At 40.6% G+C, this 14,558-nt stretch overlaps 2 protein-coding genes across 2 annotated transcripts; one reads left to right on the top strand and one right to left on the bottom strand.

The window, feature by feature from the left end:
• Window positions 1-209: 209 nt before the first annotated feature.
• Window positions 210-6,333, bottom strand: tecra (trans-2,3-enoyl-CoA reductase a). The gene is made up of 11 exons (XM_029436898.1): window positions 5,813-6,333; window positions 4,990-5,041; window positions 4,858-4,902; window positions 4,634-4,737; window positions 3,249-3,364; window positions 2,957-3,062; window positions 2,735-2,807; window positions 2,319-2,362; window positions 2,144-2,201; window positions 1,968-2,056; window positions 210-1,213 (listed from the first exon to the last, which is right to left on the bottom strand). Exons 1-11 carry the CDS (start codon window positions 5,978-5,980, stop codon window positions 1,040-1,042), a joined length of 1,029 nt encoding a protein of 342 aa, XP_029292758.1. The 5' UTR covers window positions 5,981-6,333; the 3' UTR covers window positions 210-1,039.
• A 3,002-nt stretch (window positions 6,334-9,335) lies between these two features.
• dnajb1a (DnaJ heat shock protein family (Hsp40) member B1a) lies at window positions 9,336-14,366 on the top strand. Its single transcript, XM_029436899.1, has 3 exons — window positions 9,336-9,915; window positions 10,821-11,404; window positions 11,514-14,366. The coding sequence occupies exons 1-3, from the start codon at window positions 9,705-9,707 to the stop codon at window positions 11,742-11,744; spliced, it is 1,026 nt and encodes a 341-aa protein (XP_029292759.1). The 5' UTR covers window positions 9,336-9,704; the 3' UTR covers window positions 11,745-14,366.
• The last annotated feature ends 192 nt before the right edge of the window (window positions 14,367-14,558 follow it).

The raw sequence follows: 14,558 nt of genomic DNA, 5'->3' as shown, positions 1-14,558 counted from the left end.
GAGGGCGCGAGGGCCCATCTTTAGTCTCAATCAAATGATGGTTTGCAAACAAACCTTCCACTCGTGCTCGACACTGAACGCTCTCCTCACACAATAAATGCAGCCGGACATTTTGTTTTTAAATAAAATAAAAGTTCCATATTTAATTTGAAGGTTCAGTTGATGCACATTCAGTGAAAATGGAATAGCAAAGTAAACTGTTTTGGATGTGTATTGATCCTGGAAAGAACCATCAGACGAGGTTTCAGTCTGTGTTTGTGTCTGCACAACATTTTAGAAAAAAAAACCGGCACAACGCAGAAACTTAATACTAAATCTGTAATACTATGAAGATGTTCTTAAAGCTTCTTCACTTGAACACTTTGCACTCTAATCGTCTTGTGTAAGTAAGAGGTATATGTGTGCGTGTTTATGCTGTCAGCAGTGTTTTTCTCTGCATAATGTTTCCTAAACCAGAAATAGATTTATCTATGTACAGAAAAAAAAGAAAATATTTTTCCTCACCCATGGTGGAAAACGTGCCAATCGGCATACAATTTCTAGTCCAGATCGCACTAGTGTAAAGGTCACTTGTAACAGCAGAACACTGCGTGAGGCCACAAGTTGTCAGCTCCAGGCTGCACACTAGTTTGACAATGCAGATTAGCCTCTTGGTTGTCCAGCTCTGTGGGAAACGTCACTGATCAGGTTGTCAAAATAAAGCTATACGATAAAACTTAAACAGCACTCACAGTCAAACATGTTACAACTTACCAAAGTAGCAAAATATTTTTGTTCGTCCTCTTGCTCTTCAAGATCACATACAACATTAAATTAAGACTTTGCTGCATTTAACTCTGATGGCTGCCTTTTGCCTCTAACAGTCCTGCATGGACCAGTCCAGCACTCAGAGTAACCATAGCAGCCACTCTGGAGTGACATGTAAGAAGATGTTACATGGCGTCCGTATGACCAAACTCCCTCCATGATGTTGACCTCAGCAGACACTTTCTGACAAGGAGCCGATCTGGGTATCAACCGTTGTTTCCTCTGCCCGGCTCTACAGGATGAAGGGGAGTATGGAGGAGCGCAGGGTGGGATAATCTCTGTACTCCTTTATGTAGCCATAGTGTTTGCCTTTGGCCCACACAGTCATCTGGATGAATCCCACGAGAGTGAAGACAGCCACGGGCACACACTGGGTCATCAATGTGAAGCCGATCCAGGAGCCCACCTGTGTGCAAGACGTTTACATACACACACACACACACACACACACACACACACACACACACACACACACACACACACACACACACACACACACACACACACACACACACACACACACAAAACGCATACGTTGAGCGTCATGTGTAGGAAACAACCAGTAGATGGCAGCAATACTCCATCTTATGCGGCAGATATTGCTACTGCTACAATTGCCATTAGTATTTCAGTGTTGGAACGTGGAGCATTAACTTCTGCAAAACAGATTCTTAGTTATAAAGAAGTAGAAAATTGACCAAACAAATTATAATTGTAGCAGGTTGAAGGTATTTGAAAGCAGTTGAAAGGTTTTTATATGTTGATGTTTGCTTGTAGATTTGTCTGTAGAATTGTTTGTGTGACAGAGACTCTGTAATGTTTGTTGATTGTTCTGTGCGTACCTGCCCAGGGACTGCATAAGGACATGAGCTTAAAGCTAAATCTGTTATAAATCATTGCTTTTTGCAGTGTTTTATGCACGGTCTTTGTTTAATAAAGACTGATAATAACAATTAAAGGATAGGTTCACAATTTGTCTAGACTGTCTTAAGGCAGGTGCCCGTATGAACATTGAAACATGTTCCGCTTGCTTTAATCGTTCCTCCTTTTCATACTGTCCTGACAATTCACAGGCTGCATTATATTAATATGTATTCTAAAGTGAGTTTCCAGAGAGTATTTTCTTTAAGTATTTCCCGTAAGAGTGGACTTCTCTTCACCTCATATGTGTAGTTCGGACAGGAGACCAGCCAAAACATCCATGTGAAGGGATTTTTCGTTGGGTAAGGAATCTTCTTTGTCTTTGAACCTGAGGTAAAAACAAATAAAACATTTGTGTTGCACCTATACTGTTTTCCAATTCGAATGCTAATATGCCTGGTAAGAGAATGCTTACCGTGTAGTTTGAGGTTACGAAGAGCAACATGGATGGAAAAATTCCCTACTTGACAGAACTGCGGGAATGAAAACATCCAGAGATGATCATCGCCACAATAATAGATTGTTCGGTTTAATGTCTGGAGGAATTGTTTTATCTGAGCCTTAAGTATATTAACAGATCTCAAACTTACCAAGAATATATAAAGTCCTGTATTCACCTGCTGCTGCCCGTAATCTGTCGATGTGTCACAGAAAAATTAATTACCCAAAATGTGCCCGCAACTGGAATTTCAAATTTAAGTTGGTGATAGTTTTCTCTGGGTTTGTCTTGGCACACATCTAAAGAAACTTTAGAAATCAGTCAAACAGTTTAATTGAAAAGTAAGCTTTTCTTATACTATATTTAGTCTTTGGGCACATGGGTATCTCTAACAGTAGTCCAATGTGCCCAAAGACTAAATATAGTATAATAAGATTATTTTCATTTTAGAAACGTCGTAAAGTTTAAGGAGCACATTTAGTATCTATGACCTCATGAAAAATCCTGACTGACCATTGATAACAGTGTGATTTTGTGTGTACAAGAATTGCAGTGAGCTGCTCTTACAGGGTGTGGTGTACAGAGGGTGGTTAATGTAGTACGCCATCCAAGCTGCAGAGCACCAGTAATAGCCACAGTTCTGGAATAGAGGGACAGACACTATAATAAGTCATACTGTCAAGATAGGACTCCGCATTTGGTTCAGATTTCTGAGAATAAGAACACAGCACAGAATAATAATACACCATATATCACATTCAAAAGGTCAAAATCATGCAGCTCACTCACCTTAAATATGTTTCTGAGAGGCATGGTCCCGTGGGAGATACGATGGACAAACATCGTCTCCAGGATCCTCTTGATGTAGTGGAAGGAGTGACACATGCAGGCCAAGCTACAACACAACACACACACACACACACTTACATATTTAGCTGTGATTACTACATTACCAAGCTGCAGTCCATTGCACTTGACCCTCACTCAGTGTCACCACAGCAATGTAAAAGTATTTGTCTGGTATTGTGTTATACACTGCAGCAATATCGCGACAAATCCCCAAAAGAAAGCGGACACTCACTGTACGACCCAGTGCTTGCTGCTGGTGAAGTCATACTTTGCGGAGTAGATGAAGGGAAGGTGGAAGTAGAACATTAGGTAGATGATCAGTGGGCCAACACACTCTGTCAGGAACACCTAAAGTGAGCAAAGGAAAGACGAAGCTTTAATTCATTTGTTTTTATTAGTTTGCAACCAGAAGCATGAGAAGAAATGTGCATAACACAGAAGTCATGCATGGACACATGAACAGCTTGGCAATTAACGGCTCTCGCGATTAAGTTCTCTCATAGAAAATACGTCTAACCAGTGGAGTAACAGTTAGATCAGCACTTTGTCTCTCTGCCAAAGGGAGAACGTGTGCATGACATCAGTATGGCTCTGGCTTCTCTAATAACCCACATCTCAAATCCATCTTAATACAGTTTTGTCTACTTCTACAACCATTCAGTGCTACCATGTGCCCATGGAGCAAATGAGACACTAAGGCAGCTTGTAATACCAGCTTTCCACAAATGATATGATCAAGCGTAGCTGCACAGCTGACAGTGAAATCGATCCCTGAATCAGCACCTCGAGCAGAGCCCTGGCTCAGCATGTTTAGACCAATAGCTACTGGTGATCTCTGCTGGGGCACTTAATGCTCCTCCACCCACAGTGGCACCAGTCCGCAGCCTGGCAGGGTGCAGGGTGCAGGGGGTTGTGTCAGCGTTGCTAAGGACAGGGAATGGAGAGACCGGGTGGGCAATGGTGTGTAAAGAGGCGCAGTGAAACGCAAGAGAGAGGTCAGGGGGATAAACACCTTTGAGAGAAATGGAGCCGTGAGATTATATGTCCTGGGACAGAGGACAGAGGCTGCGTGAGGAGGTGAGAGAAAAACGAACGACAGCACACCACCTCTATCTGTCACTGTGGGTTGATATTCAAGAGTTATTGAGTGGGTGAGAAAGTGTCTGTATATATTTAAAGTTCAAGAATCTTAAAAGGCCATACCAATTATATTGCATGTTTCAGCCTATTAAGTGCAAATAGTGTATACTTTGCAGGCCATTAGAAGCACGCCTCTTCCCGTGAGAGTCAGCTGAAAAAACGCTGCATTCATTAGCCACACACACAGAATCATATCCAGAAAACAAGCATGCAAACGTAGACTTGAGGAGGAGCATTTGAAGTGAATAATTATGTGCATTAAAAATGTTGCTTTTCAGAGGGTCAGATCTTGAATGTTGAAAGTATTTAATTTCCACCTGCAAATCTTGACAAGGTCATTTTTTATTACAAGACACCAAAGGAAGGTAGAAGTTGGGAATCAATCTTAAAATATGGTGTACTTATATAAACTAGCTTACAGTATATATGTAAAGCATGTTCATAAATATCGTGTGTCCGTTGCACATGTGGACTCACGGTTCCCCATGTGAGCTGGGGTCCGAGATCACTGAAGTAAAAGCTGGCCGTGGTTCCCACAGGAAGTGTCTGTAGAATTTCCTCATCCCGGAGACACTTGGCCTCTGCAAAACATGACAGCCGAGATAAGACCAGACATCACATCAAGCGACTTCATCGCAACACCGAAACAATCAGCTGAGTTGAATAAATGCAGAATGTATTGTGAATGAAAACAGACGCACTTGCATCCAAACGCAGGGATTGTCTGGCTGGATACCACTTTGGATCTGTCGAAACGGAGAGGAACTTTACTCTTGGCATGCTCAAGAGATTATCTTTTAGAAATGTAAGAATGGAATTGGAAACTTACTCACATGATTTGTGAAACAAAGCTTTAATATCCAAAACAGTGGCAGTTGGCTCCACCTGCAATCACAATGTAAAACAAACATACTTAGATAGTATTACAATAGTGTGCATACTGCCATGTTGACATTTACAAGACATGCAGTACTAAAAATACAAAAGTATCTGTGTTACTGTCTTTACTGCAGAAGTTTTCAATTCTTTTGGAATTTGTCACACTTGCATTTTGCCTTTTATTTAATCTGTAGCGTGATCCCTCACGTGTTTTGACACACCTCTACGCATGTATTCAAGCTGCTAATCGTGCGTGCCTGCCTGCCTGTTGGCCCAGTGAATCACAGGCATGTATTGTTGCGAGAACAGAATATTCCCGTCAGACGAAGAAGGAATTCTCACCTCCTAACTACAACCCTTTGCTCAACAGAAACGTACGCCGCACTTGACCGGGCATTGCCAAGTAGATGATTATCTGTAGAATTACCCGTCTGCTCACAGTGATGACCCAGTAGCTCTTGAGCTAAACCAAACATGTATCCTCTGACTTCCCTGCAAAGTGATCACAGTCCCTGCTTGTGCTACTTTTAGAACAGACACAAGATGGAACTTTAAAAGGAATGCACTAGGAGGTGATAAACTGTAGTAATTTATCATAAAATCTTTGACATGCAAGTTCTCAAGCACTCTTTGGGCCTTTTGTAAAAGGACTTCTGTGATTCCCCCCCCCCCCCCATACACCAGTTAAAGCAAGTATTATCGTTCTTCTAAAATCATTATGCTCAGTGTAAAAGGCGAGTGTAATCAGAAACCCTCCTTAACCATCCTCACACTCACCTTATCCAGCAGCAGCAGTTTCTCTTTAGTCTTTAAGTCCACGATCTCCACCTCAAAGTAAACAATCCTTTTGGCCTTTTTGGGAGGTTTCGGTTTTGGCCTCGATGAAGACTTCTTATCATTGTCGGCTCCATTTACGCTCTTTGCCTCTAAGGCGAGTACATCCATGATACTGTTAAATCCCAAATCTCAGTAGCCTGGTGAAACAATCTGTGATATGTCCAATCACGCTGGTTGTCCTCTGCTGGTATGAGAAGCAACTCCCTGCTCCCCCTCAACGCAACTGTCAGCCCAACTCAAGCTTGTCTTCTGTGGTGCCTTTTGGACTCTCTGAATAGCCCTCCACCTCCAGGAAAAGTATGTGAGACCATAAACACTTTTCACCCCCCAGGTGGACTATATGTATGTGAGTGAGTGGAGGCAGGGAAGACAAATGAGAAGGAGAGTTGGTCCCAGAACATGAAGTAAACCTGCTCTTCACCTGAATAGCAGCCTCTTCATGATCCACAGCCCCCCTTCATGCTGCAAAACGCACTGAAGACGAAACTGGAGAGCCCTAAGACATAATCCATAGAGCGCCATTTGCAAGGCTAAATATAAGTTGCCTGAGTTGCTCTGCACCAGCTTGGTAACCTTGGACAGCCACGTACAACCCTACCCAGTGACAGATGCCAATGTGCTCTCATTAGACCTATAAGACACATCTCCTGTCTGCTCTGCTCCTCGCTTGGTTGCACAGTGACGGCCCATTAAAAGCCTGATCCATGGGATGAAAGACCTCCACATGCCAACACTTCCCCCCTTCCCCCAGACCACCTGTGTGGGTAGTATTTTTTTTCATCTTTCTGACCTCCATGACAAAGACAGACAGGTTTATTTCAGGGCCCTGTGTGGTTCAAGGTTTGTGTGTGCTAAATGAACAACACCGCTTCTAAAATACTTCAAGGAGGTTTGTGGTGGGAGGAGGGCCAAGCAAATGTTGATTGGGAGAAGATCAAAGATGTGTTTCGTAGCACATAGCCAACTGCATATCTATATTCTGTTGTCTATTAATAACCATCAGGAGCAGCGCAAGTCAGCAGCAAGCAAACGTATCACTGTTTGCATTCTAAGATCGTTTTTTGAGTGTTGTGTCGGAAAAATTTCCGCGCTAAACCTAATCCTTGTTTTACTCTGATGATCAGAAAGACAGCAATGTGTTGGAAAATGATCTCAAGTGCTGAAGTAGACATACTTCTTCTTTAAAGGTGGCAATACTTAGACTGACGTCAGAGGAATGCTGTGACATGAGACTCCACGGGATCACTTATCCTCTGAGTGTCAGTCATTTTTACTCTCTCGTAGATACTTTGTCACATTCACACTCTTCAAAATACCCTCTTATTCCTATTGGAGATTTGACATTAAAGATGAGATAAATGCGATTTAAGAATTTTTGAAAGAATGTTTGTAAAGGTATTATCTTCAGATTATAAATATCTTAATTTGCTTTGAGATTTATTTTGATTTTATCATGTAACTCTAGAGCTCTAGTTGAACTGCAGCTGGTGGACACCGTTACAGCAAGTTTATTGGGAGTCTGTAGTTGTGATTAAAGAGAATATATTACCAACCTGCGCCCCCCCCTTCCATGACGTGTACATATCCTGAGTCAGAAAACAGGCTGGGTAAATTATTGCAGACCCCTCTCACTCTGGACATACTGTATCTTCATTAAATTTGCCCCCTCTGGTGGGCGCTACAGAGCACTTTACAACCAGTAGTAGGGGTTAGTTTCTTTCCACAAACCAACACACAAATTTAATTTAGCTACCTGAGGTCTCAGTCCACTCCTGTGCAATAACCCTGCAACACTAAACCACTTCACTGCAGCAACAAATTATTTATACACATGACATTGGCACGTACATGCAATCCTTTTACTAAGCTACTTACTATGTTCTGTATTTCCATAAAGCACAGAATAGATTCAAATGAACTACCTCTGTATACATATTAACTATTGCATGAGAGAATACATACCGTATGGTTGTTGTATATATTTTCATGCACACTTAATAGCTGTATGTTAATGGTTTTTTTTTAGCTTTGTTGTCTTGCGTCTATATTTCTGCCAGTGTCAGTGGGAACGAGGGTCAAATTACTTGTGATGAGTTATAAACATACACAGTTTCAAGAGGTGTTTGTAATGTTTTGTCCAGGGGAGACTCAATAACGTTTTAACCTTCATTAAGGTAGGATTTATTTCAGAGCTGTTTTATTTGAATTTAATTTTAGCCTGGTGTACCTAATAAACTGCCAACTGTGTGTACTTGTTAAATAATGTTAATACTGATGAATATAAGTGTCATAAACATTGTGATGGTGGCCAGAGTACTCGTATTTTACTTAAGTAAAAGTAGTAATACTGCAGTGTCAATTCTCTTCCAAAGAAAAGTTATTTAAAATATTACTTAAGTAATAATACAAAAGTATTAGCAGTACTCATTTTGCGGAATGGCCTATTTCAGAATCATAAATGTGTTATGCAACAATGTGTACATCACTTTAATGATGCAGCAGGTAAAGGCAGGGATATTGTAACTACTGTTGGGTAGCTTAACCTATAATAATATAGTATATATGATTGGTTAATTTATATTTATATTAATAATCTGAATCTGCAAAGTAACTAAAGAAAGCTATACCTCAAAATATAATGGAGAAGAAGAAAAATCAGTGGTTGGAAGTAACTAAGTAAAATACTTTACTTGAGTATTTCCATTTTATGCTACAATTAAGAGCGAAATATTGTAGGCTACTTTTTGCTCCACTACATTTATTTGATTATTTAAATGGCTTTGCAGATTAATAATGCAAACTATAAATCCAGTAATAATCGTGAAGGTTAAGCTGTCCAGCAGTATATCAAGTAATTCAAATTAGCCCGAGATTTAAAGTGATTTACATATTAATGCCACACAAATTATAATCCAGTTATATAACAATTATGATTCTGAAATTCCATTTTGTATAATGAGTACTTTTACTTTTGGTACTTTAAGTATATGTCGATGCTAACACTGTTGTACTTTTACTTAAGTGAGCTTTTGAATTCAGGACTTCTACTTGTAAAAGAGTATTTCTACACTGTACAATCACTACTTCAACTTAAGTGAAATATTTGAGTACTTTTTCCATCACTGAGTAAAGTACAGGCACCTACCTCAAAATTGTAAGTATATGTCTACTCAGTTTCCACTGCTGAAGCCCCTGGACAGCAAAAGCAACAAAAAAGAAAAGATCCTGCGCATGCGTAGTCAAATCAAAATATTACTAAAAAGGGCCGATGGCTGTTGCAAAAAGTAATTAATATATCCCAGATACCCAAACAAAACAAGTTTTAGTATGAGGAGCTGCTGCTAAGTGTATTAGTTTCATCACTTTTAATTTAAAGACCAACCTGGAACTTCTTGATGTCTCCTGTGGTTTAAGCGAAACCGGAAGTTGTTGGCGTTGAACGCTCTCGACTCGGTAGTGATGACACACATCATCAGCAGCATCAGCTTCTTCCAGAAGTTTCCTCGCACGCTTTTTTGCTCGGCGACAACACTCTTATATGGAGACGTTGTTTTATTTTATGTTGTGGGGTTTAAGTTCAGTGACTTTTTATCTCCTCGTCCCAGCGAAGTGTAGGAAGTTGTCTACGGACTGTGACAAGTGAGGGAAGCTAACCTTGACAGTTAGCTAGCCAGCTATTGTCCGCAGCAGTGACAGCTGCGGCGGCGGTGGAGCCCGTTAACCTGGCCCCCACACGGGACCGCTGGATATGTTGTTGGACCTGAACAGAAACTAAATCGTCTGGTCTGACAATGTTTTTATGAAGTGGAAGAAGAAGTGACCGGTTATTGACATGAGTAAAGATTACTATAAAGTGCTAGGAATAGCCAAAGGTGCCTCCGAAGATGAGATAAAAAAGGCTTACAGAAAACAGGCCCTGCGCTTTCATCCCGACAAAAACAAGTCTCCCGGAGCAGAAGATAAATTCAAGGAGATAGCTGAAGCCTATGATGTCCTCAGTGATGCCAAGAAAAGGGACATTTATGATCGCTTTGGAGAAGAAGGTAACTGAACTCCTCTCTCTCTACACAGCCTGCATGTGGTGTTGCAGTTTGTGCCACTACTTTTTCATACAACTTGTGATGTTTTAATCTTCTGCAAACTATGCATTTGATGCATAAATGCGTCCTCCTAATCTTTCATTGCTGTTTCTGGCATCTTTCTACACCAGTAATCAGACATTGTGTGTGTGCGTATGTTTGTGTGTACAATAGATGTAGCTGGAGAACCTGCTAGAAACAACGAGTTCTTGCCCGTCCCGTCAGTCTGTCACTAGAATGATACTTCTGGTTAAACCTGCTTCAAATTGCACTGATTTGTGCCTTTAGGCTGTGAACCGTACACATTGTTATGGATAGAGACAGAGATGTGACTTTTAGGCGTTAACAAGCTAAACACAATGACTAAATACATAAGATTGCATTACTAAAAGCATGATCTTTACTAGTCTTGCAACTAATACACGTTTTAATCATCAATATATACATTGAATTTGTGTGGGGAGTAATAATGTATTCGTAAAAGTTAAACATATACGAGTTATTAAAAGCATTTGTTAAGTTCTTCCTTAAAATCAGCACTATGTTAATGAGAAACTGTCAACTTCAAGTACAATTTAATTGGTTTATTTGCGAAAGCTTTAGTAATTATGACAATACCTTTTGTGCAGATGCTTCCCTACGAGAGCCTGACCGATACTGAATTTATTTAAGCAGATTAATATTTTTAAAGAGTTTAAAAGTCTGATAACATAATGCCATCTGATATTCATTTTTTAACAAACTACATTTTTAATTGTTAACAATCTCTTACGTTATATAATTGTGGGCAAACACCGTCTGTAGATGACCACAAACACACTTCTAACATGCAATTTCTCAAAATCTTTTCCCTCTGATGTTTGCTTTAGGATTAAAGGGTTCAGCTGGTGGCGGAGGTGGAGGACACAGCGGTCAAAGCTACAACTACACCTTCCATGGAGACCCTCACGCAATGTTTGCGGAGTTCTTTGGTGGCCGGAGTCCTTTCGATCACTTCTTCCCACAAAACGGGGAGGATGACATGGACATCAACGACCCCTTCACGCCATTTGGCATGGGAAGAATGGGTGGCATGAGTGGGTTTCAGAGGTCCTTCAAATCCCACCCAGGAGGCCCCCGCAGAGCGCACGAGAAGAAGAAGGACCCGCCCGTGATGCACGAGTTGAAGGTGAGCCTGGAGGAGGTCTTCTCGGGCTGCACTAAGAAGATGAAGATTTCCCGCAAAAGACTGAACCCGGACGGCTGCACCATGCGTAACGAAGACAAGATTTTAACAGTCGACATCAAGCGCGGCTGGAAGGAGGGGACGAAAATCACCTTTCCCAAGGAGGGAGATGAAACTCCCAGCAACATTCCTGCAGACGTGGTGTTTGTAGTTAAAGATAAACCCCACCCGGTGTTCAGAAGAGAGGGCTCAGATATTATCTATCCTGCAAAAATATCCCTCAGAGAAGTAAGTGAACCCCGATCTTAGTAAATATCACTCAAAGGTTCATCTTTCTTTTAATACACACAAACAAACCTAGCTTTGATGTTGATTATTATCCATTCTCTCTCTCCAGGCGTTGTGTGGATGCACAGTCAACGCCCCGACACTAGACGGCCGGACCATCACTGTGTCCTCCAGAGACGTTGTCAAACCTGGCATGAAAAAGCGAATTGCTGGAGAAGGGCTCCCTCTGTCCAAGTGCCCCGAGAAGAGGGGTGACATGGTCCTGGACTTCACGGTGAAATTTCCTGAAAAGCTGGGCCAAAGCACACGCGATGCACTCAAGCAGATCCTTCCACCATGACATGAAATGATAAAAGTTTGCCTCAAAAATCTATAACGTTAACATCTCCAGCAACACACCCTCCTGTGCTTTTCAGCCTGGACAATTGAGGCTCAGGGCAGATTTGGTTCCAGCTCAGTTTAATTTTACCGTCTGAACACCAAATCTATTTTTCCTGCCCAGCATCTAGTCCGTTTATTGAGTGTCTTAAGACTTGGAAACTGAAAGCTTACTTAATGTTCTGTGTGTGCGTTCGGTGGAGGTTGAATATCAACAGTCAGGTTTCCATCCAAATATATCTCAAATTTGAACCGAATTTCGAGAAAATCAGCAAAAAGAAAACCCGAATGAATGCTGGTTCCACCCACTCCCGTTATGCAATTATTAGAAATCGGTTCATCGAGATGAGCAGCAGGTGACGCCATTTGTCCAGTCGGAAAAACCATTACAGCAGTGCAGAAGAAGAGGGTGCAACAGTATGACGTATTTAAAAGAGCGCCGTTCAAAGCTTAAACAGTTTAAAAAAAAAAAAAAATTTGAAAACTGGATGGAAATAATACATTTCTGTTTGTGTTTGTATTAATGTGAGGAAGGTTACATCAGGTCTGCGTAGAGCGATGAGGAGCCTGTTTGTCGTCGCAGGGTTAGGGTTAGGGTTAGGGTTAGGGTTAGGGTTAGGGTTAGCGGCGCAGAAGCTTCAGTGGACGTTGAAGTCACACGTGTGTCACTTTGTCACATTTAGCTTTTTATCCACACACCAACGCTTTCAGCTCAGCCAAGCATAGCAACTTTCTTTCGCGGTATTTCAAGATTACTTTCTTTTGTAATTCTTAGCGTTTCCGCGAAATGCGCATAAAAACCGGTGGATGGTAACGCTCCTGGTCAGATTGAAGGAGGAAAAGTAAATAGTTTGTATATAGATAAATAATACAAGATGTAATGTGATAAGATTATGGTTTGGTTTCAGGAAAGGAGAACCAGAGTGCTTTTTTAAGTTCACTTAGAAATGTAACAAAGTAACTGAGGACTTGTTTTCACAGTAGCAGTTTTTGGGAGTGCTTTTTAAGGGAGCACGCAGCCAGCTAATTAACAATACCTCAGGTGCAGTGACGCATGCTTTAATGTAGCTTTAACGACATCACTCGACAGGACATGGTTTTTGTTTGGCTTTTAGATGAAGTTGAGGCTTAAATACATCCTGAGAGGTGAAACCGTTGGATCTGATCCTTGGTATCGGCACCAACACTGACTTTATGAAGCGGATCAGTATCAGCCCGATGTGACCGATAAACGTTAAATATATTTTCTATGTTTCACTTATCTGCACTCGTAGTCTCTGTCGGCCTGCCAGTTTTTAGGGCCACAATCTGAAACTGATAAGAAAAATCTAATAACAAACCTAAACATAATGACTGTCTCCAGTTATAATTAACAAGGGATATTAAGTTACAGTTGCGTAACTTTTCGTAAGAATAATTCCTATGGGTTCCACATTTTAAATTTAGGAGAGCACTGAGAAGTACTTTGTATTGTCAGATTTCTGAGTTAAGATATAAAATTGCTTTTAGGAGAGAAAACACTTGGATTGGTGAATCCCTGGTGTTTAAGATGGCACACCTGCGAACTGTTTACTTTTACAACAACTTGTTTATCCAGCTCCATACTTATAGAAAATATATGCGGGAAGACTTTTTGTGCCAAATAATTGTCCCTATGTAATGTGTGTGCGCGTGTGTGTGTGTGTGTGTGTATCTCAGAGTATGTTGAGAGCATGTGTGTATCCTGTTACCGTGCGTGTGACTGACAAACTACCAAAAGCTATTTACTGCACTTGTTTGAAGATGCTTAACTTACAGTATGTATGATATTTCAGTTCCTTATTACTCTGTCTGTCATCAGTCTGTTCCCGGCTAAGTATCGCAGAGACTGAGATGTAAAAATATATGTTTAAACCCCCCCCCAACTTAAAGGCCTGCAGAATATATTTTTGTTTGATTATTTTGTCCTATATCTCTTATTCACTCCAAGATGTACAGCATCTGGAAATATGTAGTTAAAACTACATATTGAACTCTGTCATATTCAGCCCTGTGCACCTTTGACTGTAGTGATGATGGAAGTTAGTAAATCAGTGTTGGTTCTTTTTCACCTTAAGTATTTTTGGTGTTGACTGCTCCTGCTGGAGTTTTAAGTTTCTTACATGTGGTTTAACATGAATGTAGAGATGTGTAATCTCTGTTATGTGTAACTTTTTTTGTTAAAAAAAAAGAAGGATATTTACTTTTGTTTCCTTTGCAAATGTTTTCCTTGTGTTGAGGGGAAACGGGTGTAAGCATCATCTTGTTTTACCTCCTGTTTATGTTGTTTTGAGATGCCTCAGGTTGGGATTCAAGATATTTCTGATTTTTATCATAAAGCAAAGATAGACATTTTTAATAGATCCTTCCTATGCTGTGATTTGCATTTCCACATTAAAGAGACTGGCAAATATCTAATCAATTATGGCCTACATGTTTTAGTTATTGAGGACATTTTGCAATCTTGTGCTAAAAGGTGAGATTCAAAGTTAGTTAGGCTCTAACTGTGTTGTATGCAATATGTTCTTTTAGCAAAATGTGATGCATTTAAAAAAGAATAAGACTTCTCTTGCACCTTTTTATCCACTTACACTTACTCAACATCTTCAATTATATATTTTCATACAAAAACTACAAAAAGAGCACTTACTTTACAAATGACTCCAAATTGAAATGTAAGCTACATTACTGTTAATGATTAAAACAGTAATATGTAACTCTGCCCTCTAGTGGGCACGGTGCCTAACTACACCGGGTC

This window comes from Cottoperca gobio, chromosome 8 (genome assembly GCF_900634415.1).
Source record: "Cottoperca gobio chromosome 8, fCotGob3.1, whole genome shotgun sequence".
NCBI lineage: Eukaryota > Metazoa > Chordata > Actinopteri > Perciformes > Bovichtidae > Cottoperca > Cottoperca gobio.
The sequence above is the reverse complement of the archived record's forward strand: the minus strand, read 5'-3'. Positions and strand labels throughout refer to the sequence as shown.

Coding starts and splice junctions, on each gene's coding strand:
- tecra (XM_029436898.1), bottom strand. CDS start 5,980: ATGGATGTACTCGCCTTAGAGGCAAAGAGCGTAAATGGAGCCGACAAT. Junction 2,363..2,734: donor CCCTCTGTACACCACACCCT/GTAAGAGCAGCT, acceptor ACACATCGACAG/ATTACGGGCAGCAGCAGGTG. Junction 1,214..1,967: donor GTCCGAACTACACATATGAG/GTGAAGAGAAGT, acceptor TCTTGCACACAG/GTGGGCTCCTGGATCGGCTT.
- dnajb1a (XM_029436899.1), top strand. CDS start 9,705: ATGAGTAAAGATTACTATAAAGTGCTAGGAATAGCCAAAGGTGCCTCC. Junction 9,916..10,820: donor TGATCGCTTTGGAGAAGAAG/GTAACTGAACTC, acceptor TGTTTGCTTTAG/GATTAAAGGGTTCAGCTGGT. Junction 11,405..11,513: donor CAAAAATATCCCTCAGAGAA/GTAAGTGAACCC, acceptor CTCTCTCTCCAG/GCGTTGTGTGGATGCACAGT.